Source organism: Phocoena sinus, chromosome 6 (genome assembly GCF_008692025.1).
Source record: "Phocoena sinus isolate mPhoSin1 chromosome 6, mPhoSin1.pri, whole genome shotgun sequence".
Classification (NCBI taxonomy): domain Eukaryota; kingdom Metazoa; phylum Chordata; class Mammalia; order Artiodactyla; family Phocoenidae; genus Phocoena; species Phocoena sinus.
Genome location: NC_045768.1, coordinates 27,268,714 through 27,288,544, shown reverse-complemented (window position 1 = coordinate 27,288,544; position 19,831 = coordinate 27,268,714). Strand labels below are relative to the sequence as shown.

Genomic DNA, 19,831 nt, shown 5'->3' with positions numbered 1-19,831 from the left:
CCGGCCCTTCCCTGGTCCTCCTCCATGATTGGGGCAGGGACCTATAAAGGCCTTGTCGGTTCCCTGCAACCCCGGCAACTCTGAAGGGCCATCCAGCCTCAGAGCTGAGGCCTCCATCATGGCCCAACTTCTGCCCAGTTCTGCTTCCTTCCCTCCCCTTCCTTCCACGGGTGGTGGTCCCAAGAACACACCCTAGTAAACCTTATGCTAATCTGTCTCAGAGACAACTTCCTAAAGAATCCACCCTGTGACACCTCCTGGTCCCTACTGCCTGGGCTCCACCCTTCCCACAGCAGCTGGCCCCCGTCAGGGACGCTGATGCAGGTGGGATGTCTCCCCTTCCCTGAGCCGCTGCCTGGGATCTGAGCTACACTCAGATCATCATCACTGACCCCTGATAAGGTCAGTTTCCAGCTCTTCCTCTAAGATTGTTTTCAACTCTTCTCTCCCCTCTTGAACCTCTGCAAAGAATTATAGAATTCTGGTGACTGGGTGATTAGAATATGCAGCAAGGCTCCCAACCTTCCTTCTCTCCCATCCATGTCTCCCTCTCCTCCCCCATTGCTATTCTGTAGGAGCCTCCATTGTCTGTTGCCTGCTTAGACTGTAGCCACATTCCCCTAACTGACCTCCCTGTCTGCTCTCATCCCTCTGACGTGCTTTTCCACACCCCAGCCTGAGGGAGCATTCCAAAACTCACATATATGCGTGTCATTCCCTTGCTTAAAGCCTTCAGTGCCTCTTTATAACCTTATAGGACAAAGCATAGACTCTCAGGTGAACCCCGGAGGCTCTGTGATGTGGACCCACCTGCCTCTGAGCACCTGTAGCCCTGGCTTCCCTCCTGCAAGCTTCCAAGTTTTGCTCAGTCTGTTCCCTCTGCCTGGAACGCTGTTTACAGCCTTCTTCACCTGGTTAACTGTTGCCATCCTTCTGGATTCAGCTCAGTTGTGAACCTTTTCCTGAACCTCCGGGTAGGGCCAAGAGGTCCTCCACGGAAGGTCTCGTGACCCCTGGTGCTTACCACTTATCTTTAGTATTGAAATGAGTGTTCACTTCTCTGTCTCATTCAATGAACAGAGAGTCCTTGGAAAGCAGCGAGCAAGTCTTTTCTTTTTTTTTTTTAGATAAATTTATTTTATTTTATTATTTTTGGCTGTGTTGGTCTTTGTTGCTGCACACGGGCTTTCTCTAGTTGCGGTGAGCGGGGGCTACTCTTCGTTGCGCTGCATGGGCTTCTCATTGCGGTGGCTTCCCTTGTTGTGGAGCACGGGCTCTAGGCACGTGGGCTTTAGTAGTTGTGACGCACAGGCTCAGTAGTTGTGGCTCGCGGGATCTCGAGGCAGGCTCAGTAGTTGTGGCGCACGGGCTTAGCTGCTCCACAGCACGTGGGATCCTCCCGGACCAGGGCTCGAACCCGTGTGTCCCCTGCACTGGCAGGCGGATTCTTAACCACTGCGCCACCAGGGAAGTCCCAGTGAGCAAGTCTTATTCACACCTGTATTTCCAACACCTGAGTGCCTGGCATGACGTAGGCACTCAGTAAAGGACTGAGCCTGACACTCTTGTTGACTGTGCTGCATTGGTTTGCAAAGTATTATATCAATTTAAATTATTACAAGCAATGTGCAAATGAACCAAATATCTTCACCAGAATTGCGTATTATTGGTTTTAAATTTAATGGCTGTAAAACACCTTAGGCTGTTTTGATTGCAGTTTGAAAAATAGATACTGGGATTAAAATTGTTGATTAATAGCATCTCTTGTACGGATTATATTTTCCTATCTTTTACCCTTTGCATTATAACCTACACACTCATGTCAGTTTTTTAGAATCATCAACACTGAAGTGGGCTTGTCCAAAGGTGAATATGAGTATGGCTGTATGATTTTGAGATAGTAGTTCCCTGTCTTTAAAATGTGAGGTTTCTTTACCTTCCTCCTGACTGGAATCACTTGGTAGCTTTTAAAAAAAGGCTTACATCCACTGATTTGGGCTCTCCCAATGGAACTGGAATTTTTTAAAGGCTCTGGGTGGCGTTTGTGCAGCCAGTATCCACAGGCTGACTTTGGGAATCCCTGGCCTCCCAGCTCTGCAGTCTGCAAGCTTCTGCCGGGCCTGTGTATCTGTTGGGCCCAGGGGAAAAGAAGAAAGGGAGGATCTATTGCTACGTTCTGATACTGAAGGCACCTCAGAGAGTGAAGAGCATTCTTACTCCATGCGGCTGCAAAGGGAGAACCAGCACGAAGGGGTGGAAGCTCCACAGCAGCAGAGCTGGCTCAGCACATGCGGAAACTCGCTACAGCCCCACGCGGTGCAACGCAGGAGCGGGCTGCCTCACAGGCTGTGAGAGGGTCAGTGCGATGATGCCGGATGCTGGACCCAGACGCTCCCGCAGAGCAAGCCCTCCATACGTGGAAGCTTCCCTCTAGAGGCAGGGGAGTGGTGTTCATGCCCTGGGGTCCGGGAGACGGTGTCTCGGCCCAGCTTCCTGTTGGCTGTGTGACTTCAGGCAAGTTACTGCACCTGTCTAAGCCTCGGGCACTTCATCTGTAAAATGGGAATGCTACCAGTTCCTGTCTCACTAAGGTTTTTTTTTTCCCCTTAAATAACAGCTTTACTGAGATACAGATCACATACCACACAATTCAACTATTTAGGGCAAACCGTTCCATGGTTTTAGTGTGTTCACAGAATTGTACCATCACCACCTCACTGACTGATTGAAGATAAAAGGAGACCCTGCAGGGGCAACATTTAACACAGTGCCCGGTACATAGTTTGTGCTTGATAAACACTGTGTATTAGTGTACTTGATTGGTTCCTTATCCGTGGTGACAGATCCGGGCTGACAACCTCATGGGCCTATTGTAGGGGACACGCAGGCACCAGGCCGGGAGGAGAGGGCCCGACTGAGGGAGCTTCCAGTCTCTTCTGCCTTGTGGATTGGCGTGTCTGTAATGATAATTGCTAAGGTACAAGCGTGTGCAAGTCATGTAAAATTCCTTAATCTCCACATTACCTCTGTGAGCTAGGCTTTTAATCCTCATTTATTCCCATTCTTCAGAGGTGAAAAGTGAGGCTTACAGAGGCCCTGACTTCTCCAAAATCAAGATTTCATGATCTCTTTAATACTGGGCAGGTAAATAAGTCTGACTATTTGCCCCCCACTTTTTTGTTTTTTTGGACGCCATGTAAGTTTGGAAACCATGGCAGCTTCCCAGAAAAGATAAGACCAGGTAGAAACAAATCCAAAACGAACAGAATTGGACTTTATGTGATGAACGGTGAGCAGCCATCTCCCCTCTGTCTGCACTTTCTCCTTACTCCCCTTCTCCTTGATTTTCTCACGTACGGTACAGGGCGAGGAGACACACTGAACAGTGATCAGAGACCCAGAGGGGCCTCCTTGATGAGAGAACGGCAGGTCCAGGAAATGAGGGGGTGGCACTCCAACTCACTGTGTGCTTGGACCCTTTGGTGTGCGTTCGCTTTGTGGGCTTTAAAATCCCAATGCTTGGGCCTTCCCTGGTGGTCCAGCGGTTAAGACTCCACGCTCCCAGTGCAGGGGGCCTGGGTTCGATCCCTGGTCAGGGAACTAGATCCCACATGCTGCAACTAAAGATCCTGCGTGCGGCAACGAGGATCCCACGTGCCACAACTAAGACCCAGGGCAGCCAAATAAATAAATAAATAGTTTTAAAAAATCCCAGTGCTCAAGGGAGTCCCTGCCACCCAGTTTTCCCCAGGTGGGTTTGAATCCGTTCCCACCTCACGGGATGCACTGATGTCCCTCTACATGTCCTCCCTGCCCCACACCCATCCCGGCTGAAGAAGGGAATGGGCCTCTCCTTCTGGCTGGGGAGTGGGCTCAGCATTGCGTCAGCCTCCTTGTTAGAATAGGGAAGGGGCACCCAGCCTGGGTCCCTGCGACCCCCTACTGTTCCCTGAGATGTGCCTCTGCCCCACTAAACCTTGATGGATTCCCTATAATTGGCCTGTGTTCTGGTTCTCCTGCTAAGTTTCTGTGCGGAGGCCTCCCTGCTTGTAAGGCTGCCTTCCTGTTTCCCGGCTCCAGTCCCCTTGGCCTGAACTCCAGGGCCAACAGTGGACCCACCTTCTGGTTGGGCATTGTCCTTTTTGTTTATGATTAAATCCCCGAGACCCAGCCTTATGCCTGGCACATAGTAGGAGCTGAATACGTATTTATTAAACAGATAAATTGTAAACATTCAAGGGAAAGGATGTTACAGGAATGGGTGGTGATCAGTTAATTGTTTTCAAAACCAGGATGATTTAAATAGCTTGTGTTGTTTATTTTTACCAAAACCTAACCTGATTTCCTTAGATTTTAAAAGGTGCCAGAGGACTTAATTTAACATGCTGAAACTCTTGAGATTTCAGAGCAGTTACCTTGGATGCTTTTGCTATATAATCCCAAATCCTGTTCACAATTGTGCCATTTGGATTTGATGTGTATTCCTGTCCACTTGGGGATAAACTGCTTTTTAAATAATTCTTTGATAAAATGACTCCAGCCATCTTTGCTGTTCAAAACCCAAATCCACCCAGATATTTATTTATAAACACACTCTCTCATACAGTGTGAAGGGATTCAGATTCTCTTTGGAGGTACTTCAACTCTAAGAATTCCCTTTTTGAAAATGAAATCTTGTGGTTGTTGCCTATGGGGAGACCAGCCACTTCACTAATAAAGCAAAGGGGAATAATAATGGCATACACTGCACATGAGGCCAACTTGAGAAGGTGGTCGAGGGTAGGAGGTTTTCCTCTTGGCCCTCCCTTTGCTGCTACCTGTTCTTGGGCCATCACTGAGGAAAGCCTTGGGGCCCCGTTCCGGGAAACTGCCTTGCGTTCCAGAGCGCCTCCCTCCACTTGCTGTGAAGGAGCCGTATCTGCATGCTCTGGGTGTTCACACGTTGTTCACATAGCCTCTGTTATGGACTGAATTGTGTTTGCCCCAAATTCATATGTTGAAGCTCCAACCCCCAATGTGACTGTATTTTGAGAGAGGGCCTATATGGAGGTAATGAAGGCTAAATGAGGCCAGAAAGGTGGGCTGTAATCTGATAGAACTGGTGTCCTTATGAGAAGAGGAAGACACACCAGAGTTCTCTCTGTGTAAGCACAGAGGAAAGGCCATGCGGGGACCCAGTGGTGGCGGGTGTCTACAGGCCAGGGAGAGAGTCCTCACCAGAAAGAGAATTTGCTGGCACCTTGATTATGGACTTCTAGCCTCCAGAACTGTGAGAAATAAACGTCTACTGTTTAAGCCACTCAGTCTGTGGTATTTTGTTATGGCAGCTCAAGCAAACTAATGCAGCCTCTTCCTGGGGTTTCTTTCTTTTCTCTCCCCAGGGACAGTGTATTAGTTAGTTTCCTAGGGCTACGGTAACAAATTACCATGCACTTGCTGGCTTAAAGCAACAGAAATTTATTCTCTTACAGTTTCAGGAACTAGAAGTCGGAAATCAAGGTGTTGGCAGGGTCACACTCCATCGGATGTTTCTGGTGGGGAGTCCTCCTTGCTTTCCTGCTTCTTGTGGCTCCAGGGATTCCTTGGCTGCGGCAGCATAACTCAGATCTCTACTTCTTCTCTCTGAGTCTTTGCCTGCCGCTTGTCATTGGATTTAGAGCCCACCACGATAATCCAGGATAGTCTCAGCTTGAAATCCATAACTTAATGACATCTGCAAAGACCCTTTTTCCAATAAAGGATGTGCTCACATGTTCTGGGGGCCAGGATTGAGACAGGTGGTTTTCTTTTTTTAATTTAATTTTTATTTTATATTGGAGTATAGTTGATTTAGAATGTTGTGTTAGTTTCAGGTGTACAGCAAAGTGGTTCAGTTATACATATACATACATCCATTCTTTTTTAGATTCTTTTCCCCCATAGGTTATTACAGAATATTGAGTAGCGCTCCTGGTACTATACAGTAGATCCTCGTTGATTATCTATTTTATATACAGTAGTGTGTATATGTTAATCCCAAACTCCTAATTTATCTCTCCTTAATCCCAAACTCCTAATTTATCTCTCCCCCTACCTTTCCCCTTTAGTAACCATAAGTTTGTTTTCAAAGTCTGTGAGTCTGTTTCTGTTTTGTAAATAAGTTCATTTGTATCATTTTTTTTAGCTTCCACATATAAGTGATATCATATGATATTTGTCTTTCTCTGTCTGACTTACATCACTTAGTATGATAATCTCTAGGTCCACCCATGTGGCTGCAAATGGCATTATTTCATTCTTTTTTATGGCTGAGTAATATTCCATTATATATATGTACCATATCTTCTTTATCCATTCCTCTGTCGATGGACATTTAGGTTGCTTCCATGTCTTGGCTATTGTAAATAGTGCTGCAATGAACATTGGCGTGTATGTATTTTTTCAATTTATGGTTTTCTCTGGGTATATGCCCAGGAGTAGGATTGCTGGATCATATGGTAGTTGTATTTTCAGTTTATTAAGGAACCTCCATAATGGTTGTACCAATTTACATTCCCACCAACAATGTAGGAAATTTCCCTTTCTCCACACCCTCTTCAGCATTTAATGTTTGTAGGCTTCTTTTGTTTTGGTTAATTTTTTAAAAAATAAATACACTTTCCTTGTTGGTTTTATTTATTTTTAAAAATTAATTAATTAATTTGTTTATTTATTTTTGCCTGTGTTGGGTATTCATTGCTGTGCGTGGGCTTTCTCTAGTTGCGGTGAGCAGGGGCTACTCTTTGTTGCACTGCGTGGGCTTCTCCTTGAGGTAAGCTTACACTCTATTCTGTCTGCTTTTTGAGTCTGGAGAAGTAACACAAACAACAGTTAAAGACACGGATTCTGGAGCAGTCTGTCTGGGTCTGAATCCTTGTTCTGCCAATTACTGTCTATGTGACATTGAGCAAGTAACTTCACCCTCTGGTCTCAGTTTCCCCATTAGTAACATGGGAGTGACCTACTTTATAGGGTGGCTGTGTGGATTTAGTGAGTTATTATCTGTAAAGATTTTAGGACAGTGCCTGGTCCATGGTGAGTGCTGTATGAGTGTTAAATGAAAACGAAAACAAAACCCATCATGATTCCTAGAGTTTCAAGACAGGGATAAGACATACCTTAGGGAACTCATGTTAAATGTGAAAGCTCCCAATGCAGTGATTGGTTCAGCGTAGTGGTTCACCAACAAATGGTGACTATTATTTTTATTATATGTGGGGAGTTGAAGGTTGCCTTGATCTCTTCTCTGGCCCTTCTTTGGCAAAAACGTTGCAGCTCAGGGCTCCAGGAAAGGAAGCCCTCAAATTTCTCACCCCAGTTTGCACGGAGAGGCAGAGTTGTCTTGGGTGATATTAAAGGAGGCAACTTTGCGTCACTCACACTTCCTGTTAAAGGAGGGTAGGGTGCTGGCCTGGGACTGCAGAGGACCTCACGGGGGACACCTGTCTCTCCAAAGACCCTCACCTCCTTGTAGCACCAGGGCTAGCTCTCTTCAGCCAGATTTTCTTTAACTTCTTCCTCCAAAATGCACCCAGGATTTTGCAGAGTGTCAGTAAAGTAATTTACAGGGCACTGTGCGCGAGACCATCCCCAGGTCACGTGCGCCTTGACACCTCACTGTGTGTCCCTGAGATTCTGGGACCTGGAATGGAGCCCATGCATCTTGCGTGGCTTCAGGGGAGTAGAGATACACCCAGTTATCTTCTCAGCTATGCACTGATTGCTCTTCCATCACTGGGCTCTAAGCTTTGTAAGGGCTGGGCTCGGGTGGGGTGTTTGGTGAATGAATGTTTCCAGAACTGACTTGTGTGTGGGAAATTCCAGTGTGAAGGAGCAGGGCCAGCTTCGTGGGTGGGTGACCTTGTAGTTGCCCAGTTTAGAAAGGCCCTGAGGTTGGCTTAATTCTCCACTGTCCCTGTCTTGAAATTCGTAATCATTTTTGAATAAGGGCCCCCATGAATTGTGTGAATCCCTGTGAAGGAGGCTTGTTTACTTCAGAGTTCTCCAACCACAAGCCCTCAGGAGCTCCAAAAGCCTGGTTTGTCCCTTGGATGGTGAATATCTAAAAAGATGTACAGAAGTTGAACATTTTTACTTGGTCGCTGTTTTCTTCATTGTGTATGCTCTTGGCCTCATATTAGAAAACTTCCCCCTGCCTTCCCAAGACGATGTGTCTGCTGGTCTTTCTCATCAATTACTGGGTTTAGTTTCATTTATCCACCAACCAGAGATTGCAGGTAAGCACTGCCTTTTGCCAGTCAGACAGTTATTATTTTGCTCAAGAAGGGTAATAGTGGACTTCCCTGGTGGCGCAGTGGTTAAGAATCCGCCTGCCAATGCAGGGGACACGGGTTCGAGCCCTGGTCTGGGAAGATCCCACATGCTGTGGAGCGACTAAACCTGTGTGCCACAACTACTGAGCCTGCGCTCTAGAGCCGGTGAGCCACAACTACTGAGCCTGTGTGCTGCAACTACTGAAGCCCGTGCACCTAGAGCCCGTGCTCCGCAATAAGAGAAGCCACTGCAATAAGAAGCCTGTGCACTGCAATGAAGAGTAGCCCCCGCTCACCGCAACTAGAGAAAGCCCGTGTGCAGCAAAGAAGACCCAACGCAGCCAAAAATAAATAAAATAAAATAAATAAATAAATAATAAAAAATAGAAAGGTAATAGAGCAGGCGGCTTGCCCAGGTAGAAATAAGTGCACAGTCTGGCCTGCTGAGTGCCTGGGCTAGTGGAAGGATGGGCTGGATTGGATCATTCAAAGCAGGGACTCACCTAGAAGGTCGAGTCCCAGGATCCAGAAGGGAGTAGTCCTTCTTCCTGGCACTGCCCTCTGGGACACAGAGAGACTCGTTGAATTAGGGGATGGTGTTTGGAGGCAGAGGGGCCTGTTTTGAATACAACATCTCCAGGATGTACACTTTCTAGGAACGTGAGCCTCAAAGAGTAAGTAAGAGGCACGGTCTCTATCGTCACAGAGCTGGGAGCCCAGGGGATGGAGCAGATGGAGGGAAACCACATAAAAGCACAGACAGGTAATTACCAGCACTGCTGTGTCTTATGATGGGACACTGCAGGGAGTTATGAGTGTTTAACAGGGAGAGAGGATCAGGGGGCAAAGAGGCGTCCAGGAGGAATTGCTGTTTGAAGAAGGAGTTTATCAGGCCAGGGGATGGGAATGGGGCAGGGGAGGGAAGAGCACGTGCAAAGCCCCTGAGGTGGGAGGAAGAACGGGGCGCTGGAGAAATTGACAACAACCGTGTGGAATGGAGGAAATCAGGGGTGAGAAGTGATCAGTGAGACTGGACAGGTAGGTGAGGGTGCAAAGCAGAGATTAAGATTTTGGTCTCAGTCCTTAGAACAAGTCATCGAAGCCATTAAGAGAATTTAACTTCATGTTGTTAAAAACCGGTCAGTCTGACTTATGGAAGCAGGCTGGATGGGACAGAGCGGGGAAGGGGCCCAGTAAGGAGGCTGTGCTTCTGGCTCAGGCAAGAGCTAAGGGAAGCCTGGACTTGTTGGTGCATCAGTGAAAACAATCTGAGGGATATTTAAGAAGGAAAAGAATGGGCCTTGGTGATGGCTTGTTATGCGGGGACCTGTGAAGACTAGTAACGCTCCTCGCCTCTGGGGAAGTAAGGATGGAGCCAGATGACGTGGGGACCGTGTCTGCGTACAGCATGCGCTCAGTGAACATTTGTTTCCTTCCTCCTCCTTGAACCTGGGTTTCTGAGGCTCTGTCAGCCCTGGATCCCCCCGACCCCTGGCCCAGCCTCAGGGATGTCTGCCTACAGCCTCAGCTTCTCGGAGAGTTCAAGAGCCTCAGCTCCCACCTGCTAGACCCCATCCCCGGGCTGCTGTTGCCTACCTCGTGATGGGACCCAGTGGGCAGCCGCCCTCCATACGGAGATTACTGTCGCCCTTGAGTCTTTGCCGGGGAGGCACACCTCTGCCGCCACGTACTTGCTGTCCAGACCCACAGGCCACAGGTGAGGAGAGGCTGTGTGCAGGCAGGGGAGTCCTGTGCTGCGGTGGAGCTGAGTTCCTGAGGGGGCCCCGGGGCACCTAAACCATGGAGTGAGCACTGCCTGCCCGCTGAGAGCAGCAGAGCAGAGGGGCGGAAGTCATGCCAGCCAGCGTCTTTCCCCAGGTGATGGCTGGGAGGGAGGGAGGGAGGGAGTTGCAAAGGGGGCCACGGGGGAGGGGGAGCTCAGTCACGGGCCACGCTCACGTGTATGCACACCTGGGTGCGTGCACCTGCGTGCCTGTGGAGGTGTGCAGGTGCCTGCTTAGGAGCACACGTGTGAACGTGTTCCGTCTCTGTGCTTGCGCGCTGGGGCTCAGGTCTGCAAGTGCCCGTCTGCGCATGCATGGCTCTCTGTGTGTGCACATCCTTGCTTGGGCTACACGTGGGATGTAGATTCCTGTGTGGGTGCAGGGGCTGTGCACGCGATAGACTGGGGTGCCTCTGTGTGTGTGTGTGTGTGTGTCCCTGAGGGACGGAGCCCTGGGCCTGAGCAGCCCCGCCCCCAGTCACACATGCCCCCAGCTGCCAGCAGGGGGCCCCTGAGCACCGCGCGCTGGGTTCTGGGGAAGGGCCCCCCTGCCCCGCAGAGTCTGTCGGGCCTTCTCCTTCCTGAATCACTGTGGTGAGGACTGCAAGGGCCCTCCTCCCTGCTCTGGTCCCTCCCGGCTTTAGCCCTAGCTTCTACCCTCAGCCCACACAGAAGCAGAGGCCAAAGGAGACTTTGGGCCCAGGAAGATGACTCTGACCTGTGGCAGGGGCTTACCTTTCTGTAGGGTTGCTGAATACCTGCCACACTCCTGGTTCTGTGTTGGGCTCTTGCTGAGAGATGCTGGCCCTGGACCTAGGCAGACAGCAGGCTCATAGGCAAGCCCCCTGGCCTGGGCAGAGGCTGGGGAGGGGTGTGGTCTGAGGACAAGGGCTGCCCTCTAGGCCACAGAAGGGGCAGAAAACAATGCCCTGAGATGGCTGCCAACCCCTTCTTGAAGTGGCATTGAAGCCGAGCAAGGCAGACAGATGTTGGTTCCCTTTCTTGGAAGTGGGCCGTAGCATCATCTGTATCTCATGAAGGCAGCAACCGCGTGCACAGAGAGCCAGTCCTGAGTGTGTGGCCTCAGGACAATCAGGAAGGCTCGAGAAAGAGCTAGGGACCCAGTTGGACTTGACATGTGCCAGTGAGAGCCACCAGAATGCCAGGGTCTCTGCTGGAATTGACTCTGGCCTGGCTTACCGTCCACGTGCTGCTTCTGCAGGATAGGGCCCCGGTCTGCTTGTCTCTGGACCCACTGTGCCCAGTACAGGGCTGGGCACTTGCTGGTGACTCCCTGAGCAGGAGTGGTGGAGAGGGAATGGATGCTGCCTGGGTGGGGCAGTACGGATGGTGAAGGTGATGTGGAAAGAGATAGGTAGAGCTTAAAGCTCAGTCTGGACCTGATCAGCTCTGGTCGTGTTGGCTAGAACCTGGGGGAAGTAGGCTTCCTGAGAAGAAGGGCTCAGGTCAGACCCTTGCAGACTATCTGCGTTTCACATTGTTTCCTGCCAGGCCCTGGATGTACCTTAGGGCAGTCAGTGGTTGGGGGAAGGGAGTGGAGAGTGGCAGTGACAGGACTCTGGACCCCTGGCTTCAGTTCAATTGAAGCAGCTCAGCTTTTTATCCTGAGGACAACTTGGAGTTCATTTTTAATCAAGGGAGTATTTATTGAGTGCCTACTGTATGCAACTCACTGCTCTAGATTCTAGAGATATTTGGAGAACAAGACATTCACCCTCCCTGCTCTCTTGACCATTATATTCTAGTAGGGAAGACAAGTAAACAAATAGACAAGTCAATTTGGGGTTATAAGTGCTGTCAATAAAATAGGGTGTTCAATAGTTGGACTTGGGGGAAGGATGGGTGGAGCTACCTGAGATCCTGTGGTGAAGGATGGCCTCTCCAAGGAGGTGATATGTGAGCTGAGGCCTGAATGATGACAGTGGGACGAACATTCTGGATAAGATTTTGTTTGAAGAAGCAGCTCTGTGGAAAAATTTGAAAATCCCTCAGTCAGTCTTTTATTTGTATTCATTTATTTAAATTTCAAAGGTAATACATACTCATTGTAACAATTTCAAACCTTATTGATGTATATAAAGTCAAATGTAGAAGTAGCTTCTTTCCTCTTCATCTACCCTGCCCCACCCCCAATTCCACTTTCTGGAGAGAATCCCTTTATCGGTTAGGTGGATAACCTCCCGGATTTTTCTCTGTGCAACTGCAAATATATATGTTAATTTCCAACTTCATCTCTGCTTGCCTGTCTCATAGGACAGCAGTCCCCAACCTTTTTGGTACCAGGGACAGGTTTCGTGGAAGACAGTTTTTCCATGGACGGGGATGGTTCAGGCGGTAACGCGAGCGATGGTTCAGGTGGTAATGTGAGCGATGGGGAGCGATGCGGGGCCGCAGATGAAGCTTTGCTGCCTCGCCTGGCGCTCACCTCCTGCCCCGTGGCCCGGTTACTAACAGGCTACGGACCGGTACTGGTCCACAGCTCGGGGGTTGGGGACCCCTGTCATAGGACATGCGAGCTTAACAAGGCCAAAATAGACTTGGACTTTCTCCACTAAACTTCTTTCTCCCAGGCTTTCTCCTCTTTGTAAATAACACCACCATCCCACCCAGCTGTTCAGGCCCCGAGGCTGGGAGACATCCTTGATTCCCGCTTCCCTGTAGGACCCCAGCTCCAGTCTGCTAGCAAATCCTATAGGCTGTACCTCCAAAACATGCCCCTGTCTGGACACTTGTCACACTCCACTGTCAGCAACCTGGTCTAAGCCACAGTACACCTCGCTAGGACCTTCTAACTGCTCTTCATCCTCCCATTGTCATTTCCTACAATTTGTCTTCACCAGCAGCCAGAGAGATCTTTTAAAACTGGTAACCTGGTCATGTCACTCCTTGCTTATACCCCAGTGGCTTCCCAGACTCTTCATCTGAGGCTGAGGTTCAAGGACTAAATGATATCGGGCTGTGGTCCTCCTCTCCAATCTCACTATGTCCCTTTCGCCTCCTTATTCATTATCCTTCATCTCCCTCCTGTTGTGCGTCTCAGGGCTTGCATTTGCTGGACTAGTTCTTTGTCATCATTCTGATCTTAACTTAGTGTCGCCCTCCAGGGAGGCATCTCCTATGGCTCCATGTACAATAGTTTCCCTTCTGCTCTGACCCTCTCTACACCCCCAAACACACTCTATCCCATCGCCTTGTTTTATTTCCTTTATGGTACTCACGTTATTGGAAGGCATCGTGCTTGTTTCTTTCCTTGTTTATGGTGTCTCCTCTGCCCCTGACTGAATGCAGGCTCTATCAGGGCAGAGATCGTGACTCATGTTCTTGTTCACATCTCCACTGATTGATAAATAAAATTGTTTCCAGATTGTTGCTAATGAGCAAGGCTCTAGTGAACATTCTTGTACATTCATCTTTATGTAACTGTGGGACGGATTCTGTGGGACACATTTTTAGAAGTGGGATTTCTAGGTCCAAGGTGATGTATTTTAAAATCTGATAGGTATGTCAAATCACTGCCCAAACTACTGTACCAATTTACACTCCCACCGACTTTATCAAAGAATGCCTTCTTCCAAGCCCTTGTCAACACTGGCTCATAGAAATCTTTTTCTTCTTTTTGGCCTATGTTATGAGCAAAAATCAAGTGTTTTATTTTGTTTCGGTTTGTTTTTCCCTGATTAGGTGAGCTTGAATATCTTTTCACATGCTTTTTCGTCATTTCCACTTTTCTTTTGGGTGATAAACACAGTGCTGGCCCCTCTCCCTAATATAGTTCTGCTTGTCATAGCCAACGGGTAGATGATCACCACTGTTGGCCACATATCATTTGGCTATTTACTATTACTTTTTCTGGCTGTTTACCTCTATCTTATTGATTAGCAATGCTCTTTATGTTTTGTGGAGTTGACTTTGTTAAGTATGTTGCAAATATTCTCTCTTTGTCTTTCCTTTATCTTTCAAGATTCTTTAAGGTATTAACATCTTTTTAAAAAAACAGAGGTGGATCCTTAACTTTTTCTGTTACTGTGAAAATAGCATGTATATCTGTAATCATGTAAAAACAATCTATAGAAAGATATTAAATGAAAGGTGATTTCCCCCCCATTACACCCTTGCATATTTTCGCATAAATTTTTCATGTTTACATACACATTCACTTATTCATCCGTAGTTCACTCTTCTAGCAAATATTTACAAGTCACTTATTCTTCCAACATTTATTGAGTATTTACTATATTTCTGGCGTTGTAGTAGGTATATTAGAAAGAGGATATATACATACTATCTTTTATTAAAAATGTTTTTGGAAGATGTGCTTTCCTTTATTCATGTTCTACATCGCAGATGCTCCTGTAACAGCACCTATATCTACCCCATTTTCTTTTTTTAACATCTTCATTGGAGTATAATTTCTTTACAATGTTCTGTTAGTTTCTGCTATATAACAAAGTGAATCAGCTATATGTAGACATATATCCCCATATCCCCTCCCTCTTGCGTCTCCCTCCCACCCTCCCTATCGCACCCCTCTAGGTGGTCACAGAGCACCGAGCTGATCTCCCTGTGCTATGCGGCTGTTTCCCAGTAGCTATCTATTTTACGTTTGGTAGTGTATATATGTCAGTGCCACTCTCTCACGTTGTCCCAGCTTACCTCATTGTTTTTTAATGTTTGCTCACTATTCTATTTTATGCCTATACCAGAATATATTTAATCTGGTCCTTATTGATAGACATTTACATTGGTTCCTGTGTGTTTGCAATTACAAACAATGTTGTAGTGAATATCTCTGTAGCTATATCTTTGCAGCCATGTGCAAATATATCTGTAGGGCAGACTCCTAAAATAGAATTGCATTTTAAGTTGATAGACATTGCCAAATTGTCCTCCAAAACTGTGTTCCAATTCACACTCCGTGAAATGTGTGAGAGGGCCCATTTCTCTACTTTATTTGCAACCCCGGATATTATGTCTTTAGCATTTTTGCTAAACATCTAGTGCTGAGAGTGGTGTTTCATTGTTTTATTTTGCACTTCCCTAATTAGGAGTAAAGCCGAGAATCTTTTCATATATTCCTTGGTCACCTGTGTTTCTTCTATGACTTGTCTGTCCATATTCTTTCCTCATTTTTTATGTTGAGTTGTCTCTTTAAGCTGATTTCTAAATTGCAAATATTTTCAACCAGGCCATCTTTAGTCTTTTAATATTGGTTATGGTATAACCCCACCTTTTTTTTTTTTTTTTTTGCCGTACGCGGGCCTCTCACTGCTGTGGCCTCTCCCGTTGCGGAGCACAGGCTCCGGACGCGCAGGCTCAGTGGCCATGGCTCACGGGCCCAGCCGCTCTGTGGCATGTGGAATCTTCCCGGACCGGGACACGAACCTGCAGCGGCAGGCGGACTCTCAACCACTGCGCCACCAGGGAAGCCCTAACCCCACCTTTTTGATGGAGGAGAACACTGCAATTCCTGTGGAGACCAAATTTCTCTGATGTTTTCCTGCAGCAGTATCAACCTATATTTAGGTAGTTTTTCCCCTTTTCAGCCAGGATTCTCAGGTGATCCCACTCTGGGGGACCACAGTTGAATCCTGACCTAGAGGTGAGGAAGAATCTTTCACTGGCCTCGCGTTGCTGTTTCTCCTGTATTGCTGGGGTACTTCATCACTGATCTGCATGTTTTCCTGCAAACAAAAGCACTTTTGTTGGTTCGTTTAAACTTTTAGGACTTCGTGTTACTTAAAAAGCTCTATTGCCCAAAACATGGCCTGGCCCATCAGCCTTGTTTAGATGGTCATTTCTAAAACTACTCCAGGGCATCCTAGGGATTCGGTGGAAATGACTCAGGGGCTGTCAGTGGGTGTGGACTGCGTGGGCGGAGTAGAGGCTCCTGTCCCTCTTCAACCTGAAGTACTTTTGCATGAGGTTCCCTCTGATGAAAGCAGTGGTTTCTGTGTTTAAGCAACCTTGGAAGCGGCTCCTGTACAGGGAGGTTTTTATTTCCTAAAAGCCGTGAAACTCCAGGGGCTTCACAGAGCGCATCCTTTTTATATTCTAATCCCTCCCTCCCCTCTTTCTATGAGGCCGTCTTGAAGTTCTGCAGTAGCACGCTGGCTGCGTGCTCATGGGCGCGTACAGGGCAGATTTTGGTTCATAGGCCATAGTGGAGTTATTCTTTCTTGGTGAAGGTACTGAGTGGTAAGATTCATTTGTCGCTCTTATTTTTAAATAACATCAGTCCGTGTCTGCTCGAATAGATGAATGTTCCCATTTCAACCCAGAAGTTCATCTGGGGCAAGGGAATAGCAAGACAGGAAGTGAGTGGAGGGTCATTTCTCAATCAATTTATCAGGACTGATCGTTACCTGCAGAAGTTAGGGTGCTTTGGACTGTAGTGCCGGGAATTCCTATCTCTTTTAAAATAGGAAGTCCAGGGCTTCCCTGGTGGCGCCGTGGTTGAGAGTCCGCCTGCCGATGCAGGGGACACGGGTTTGTGCCACGGTCCGGGAAGATCCCGCGTGCCGCGGAGCGGCTGGGCCCGTGAGCCATGGCCGCTGAGCCTGCGCGTCCGGAGCCTGTGCTCTGCAACGGGAGAGGCTACAACAGTGAGTGGCCCGCGTACCGCAAAAAAAAAAAAAAAAAAAAAAAAAAACAAGGAAGTCCAAGGCTGGGCTACTTTGGGGTTGGTTAAGTCAGCAGCTTAACAAGGGTCAAGATTGTTGCATCTTGCCCAATACGGCTACTGGGGTTCAGGGGTCATGTGCAGATCCAACATTGAACAATGTTTTTACTACTGGCGAACTCTCCATCAAATCTCTTTTCAAGAGTGAGGAAACCTTTTCGCGAAGGCCCCTGCCTGACTCATGTCCGTTTGTCAGAACTGAAGCATAAGCCTGCTCCTGGACCAGTCGCTGTCAAGGTAAGTTCAATCAATTACTACCTGTTCACTAACTGACTGAACCTGAGCTGGGGAGAGGGTCGCCTTCTCTTGAGTGGTGGTTACCTGGTCAAAATCAGGGAGGGTATCATTAAGAAGGAGGGAGGAATGAGGAGGCATTCAAGAGTGGTCGCTATGATACTGCCTTTATTTTAATCAGTTAATTAATTAATTAATTCAATTTTCCCAAAACATTAGCACTATTATTGTTAGAACAATCTGATCCACTCTTTTGAGGTTTTCTTCAGTTCACTTCAACTGATTATTCAAATACATAAGAAAGACAGTACATATGTGCGTGTCTTAAATCTGGGTCCACTTCTGGAAGGGGCACTTGGTCGGGAGGCAAATAGAACATTTTTGCTGTGAACACAACTGGGCATTTAAGAGACTGAATGGTTGGTGTCAAGAAATAAAGTCAAAAAAAAAAAAGAAAAAGGAAATAAAGTTGGAAATTTATTGGAGGCAGAGAATTACATGTATGGTTCCTTTATAATGCCCTCACTCTCTCTTCTTTGAATATTTATTGAACACACACTATCCAATTTCAGAATTTTATCTGTTTGAGTTTGCATCAGTCTAGTTTGGCAACAAAGCTGCCATTTATTAAGAAGAATTGCAATGAATTAGTTAATTATTATTATTTTTTCGATTGGTTGAAAGGGGTTTGGACATGAGGATGGTGGCTAAATAGTGCTCAGCTGGTTCCGGATATTTTCTCTCTGTGAAACAAAGCCCCGGCTTTCATTTTTTCAGTGAGAATGTGCAGGTTCCACATGTTGGTTAAAGAGAAAAATGGGGCTGTGCAACTTGGGTTGCGCTCGAGGGGTATTACGGGCGTCTGTGAAAGTTGGTTCTGTTATAGGTTAAGGTTGCAATGTATAGATTCCCATCGACAGAAATGAGATTGTATGTGTTCTGACTGGAGCGGCTGCTGGGCTCGGAAGACACTGGAAATCTAGTTAAGTCACACACAGTGAGTGCATGCGAGGGTAAGAAGAAGCACCGCGCACTTGGTCAGGATGTGTGTGGTACCCAGGCAATGCCACAGGCAGCAGAGAACATGAATTATGCCATAGGTGCCTCCAAGCTATCGGAGCTAAAATTGACCCTCCAGGTCTGGAACCCAGTCCAAATTTCCTCCTGCTGTTATGCTGGGCAACGCAGGAAAGGGAGGAGAAGGCTCACCCCTTGCGATGCTTTTAGGTACTCTCAAACATCAGAACCGATTCTCCAAAGGAATGTGTCTTCATGCATTCAGACATCTGAACGGTGCAACAAAGTCGAGTGTTGAGCTTTCATAGCAAGTTATCTTGAAATTAAACACCGTTCTCAGCTTTGGCAAATATATTTTTCACGACCTCAGGGAGAAACCTGGGGGGTCCTGTCCTCTTGCGGGTGGTGGTGCTGGAGGTGCATCATGGTCACGGTGGTCTCAGCAGGGGGATGAGTATCAAACGAAGGAGGAGGAGGAGGAGGATGAGAGAGAGAATGTACCTGTTTCTGAGAGAAGCTCTGGTAACAGGTTTCTGGGTAAATGAAAGTTGTATTGTCTTCCATCAGAGATGACTTGAAAATAAAGTGCTTTAAAGCGAATACTGCAGATGTCTGCAGGAAACTCAGCCCCACACCGAACACTGTAGTTAGATAGCTGTGCAAAAAAGTACATGAAGGAAGGGGCAATACTTCTATTTAAGATAGAAGGAGGAAATAGAAATTGTGATAGCATGCTATTTCAAGTAATAATAGAAAGTACTTGATGTTTACACGGTGAATGGATCAATACTAATTCTGTAGTCAGCGCACATACAGTAGTTTGGATTATACAAGTGATAGATGCACTCAGTATAGCTGAAATTTCCACCCTGCAACATTCATTTCTTGCTGCGTGTTAGATGGAATTTTCCACCCAACTATCTGGAAGGATTTGCATAAGAATGGTGATAGAGCAGTATTCTTTAATGATGTGCTTTTCTTTGTTAAACTTCAAAAATGTCTATGGTGCATGATGAGGTTTGGGTGAATTGCCAAGCTAATGCTTTTCTATTTTCTTTAAAGAGCTTATCTTCAGTGTGTTGTGCGAGTTACTTTACATTGTGGTTATAAAGGCAGTGGCAGCAAAGCTGAATTTGTAGCAATCCCCAATAAATGCCTCCTTCTCCTCTAGGGCTTGGTCTTGCTAAGAAGGGAATTTGGGGAAGGCTGCCTCTGGTTCCACTGCAGTGAGTCCCTTGGATTTGTTTTATGTTCTCATACCTGGTTTTGCTCACCAAGAAGTGAAGAGGTCATTCTCCTGCTCAAACAATGACCTCCTGTTAGCCTAAATCAGCACTGTCCTTGTCAAATGGGCTTGAGATCAGCCCAACTGGAGCTCTCACGGAGGATGAGTTGAATTATTCAGATCAGAGCCTGGGAGCAACTGCAGTTTGGAGAGTGACCTTTTTGTCCTCCCCACCAGAACCTAATGTTTACAATGTGAGGAGGAAAAGGGACTGGAATCTTGGGAATTCCAGGAATGCATCCTCCAGGCAAAAGAAGCTTTCCTTCCTGGGTTGTGCCCTCAGAGACTCTCCAGAATCTGCTCCACAGCAAGGATTTGAAAGTACAAAGGTGGAAAAACAAAAGCCCCAAAGCTGGAGCCCGCAAGGGTAATCCAGTAGAGGACTTCACATTAACCTCAGTTTCAATGAGACAAAGAATTTGAAAGCCAAGAATGGAAGGAAATTTAAGGTCACCTAATCCTACCCTTTGTCTAAAGCATGAGTCTCTTTCCCAACATAGCTTTGCAGCTCATTGGTCATC

The 19,831-nt window shown here is 47.1% G+C and overlaps 1 protein-coding gene across 1 annotated transcript in view; it reads left to right on the top strand.

Annotated features, from left to right (window-relative positions):
• Positions 1–19,327, top strand: part of TMEM38B (transmembrane protein 38B) — a 165,737-nt gene extending 146,410 nt beyond the window's left edge. Inside the window, exons 6-7 of the mRNA XM_032635929.1 lie at positions 16,918–17,011; positions 19,197–19,327. Coding sequence (XP_032491820.1) covers positions 16,918–16,983 — 66 coding nt within the window. The 3' untranslated portion in view covers positions 16,984–17,011; positions 19,197–19,327. The remainder of the gene's footprint in view (positions 1–16,917; positions 17,012–19,196) is intronic.
• Positions 19,328–19,831: the final 504 nt, after the last annotated feature.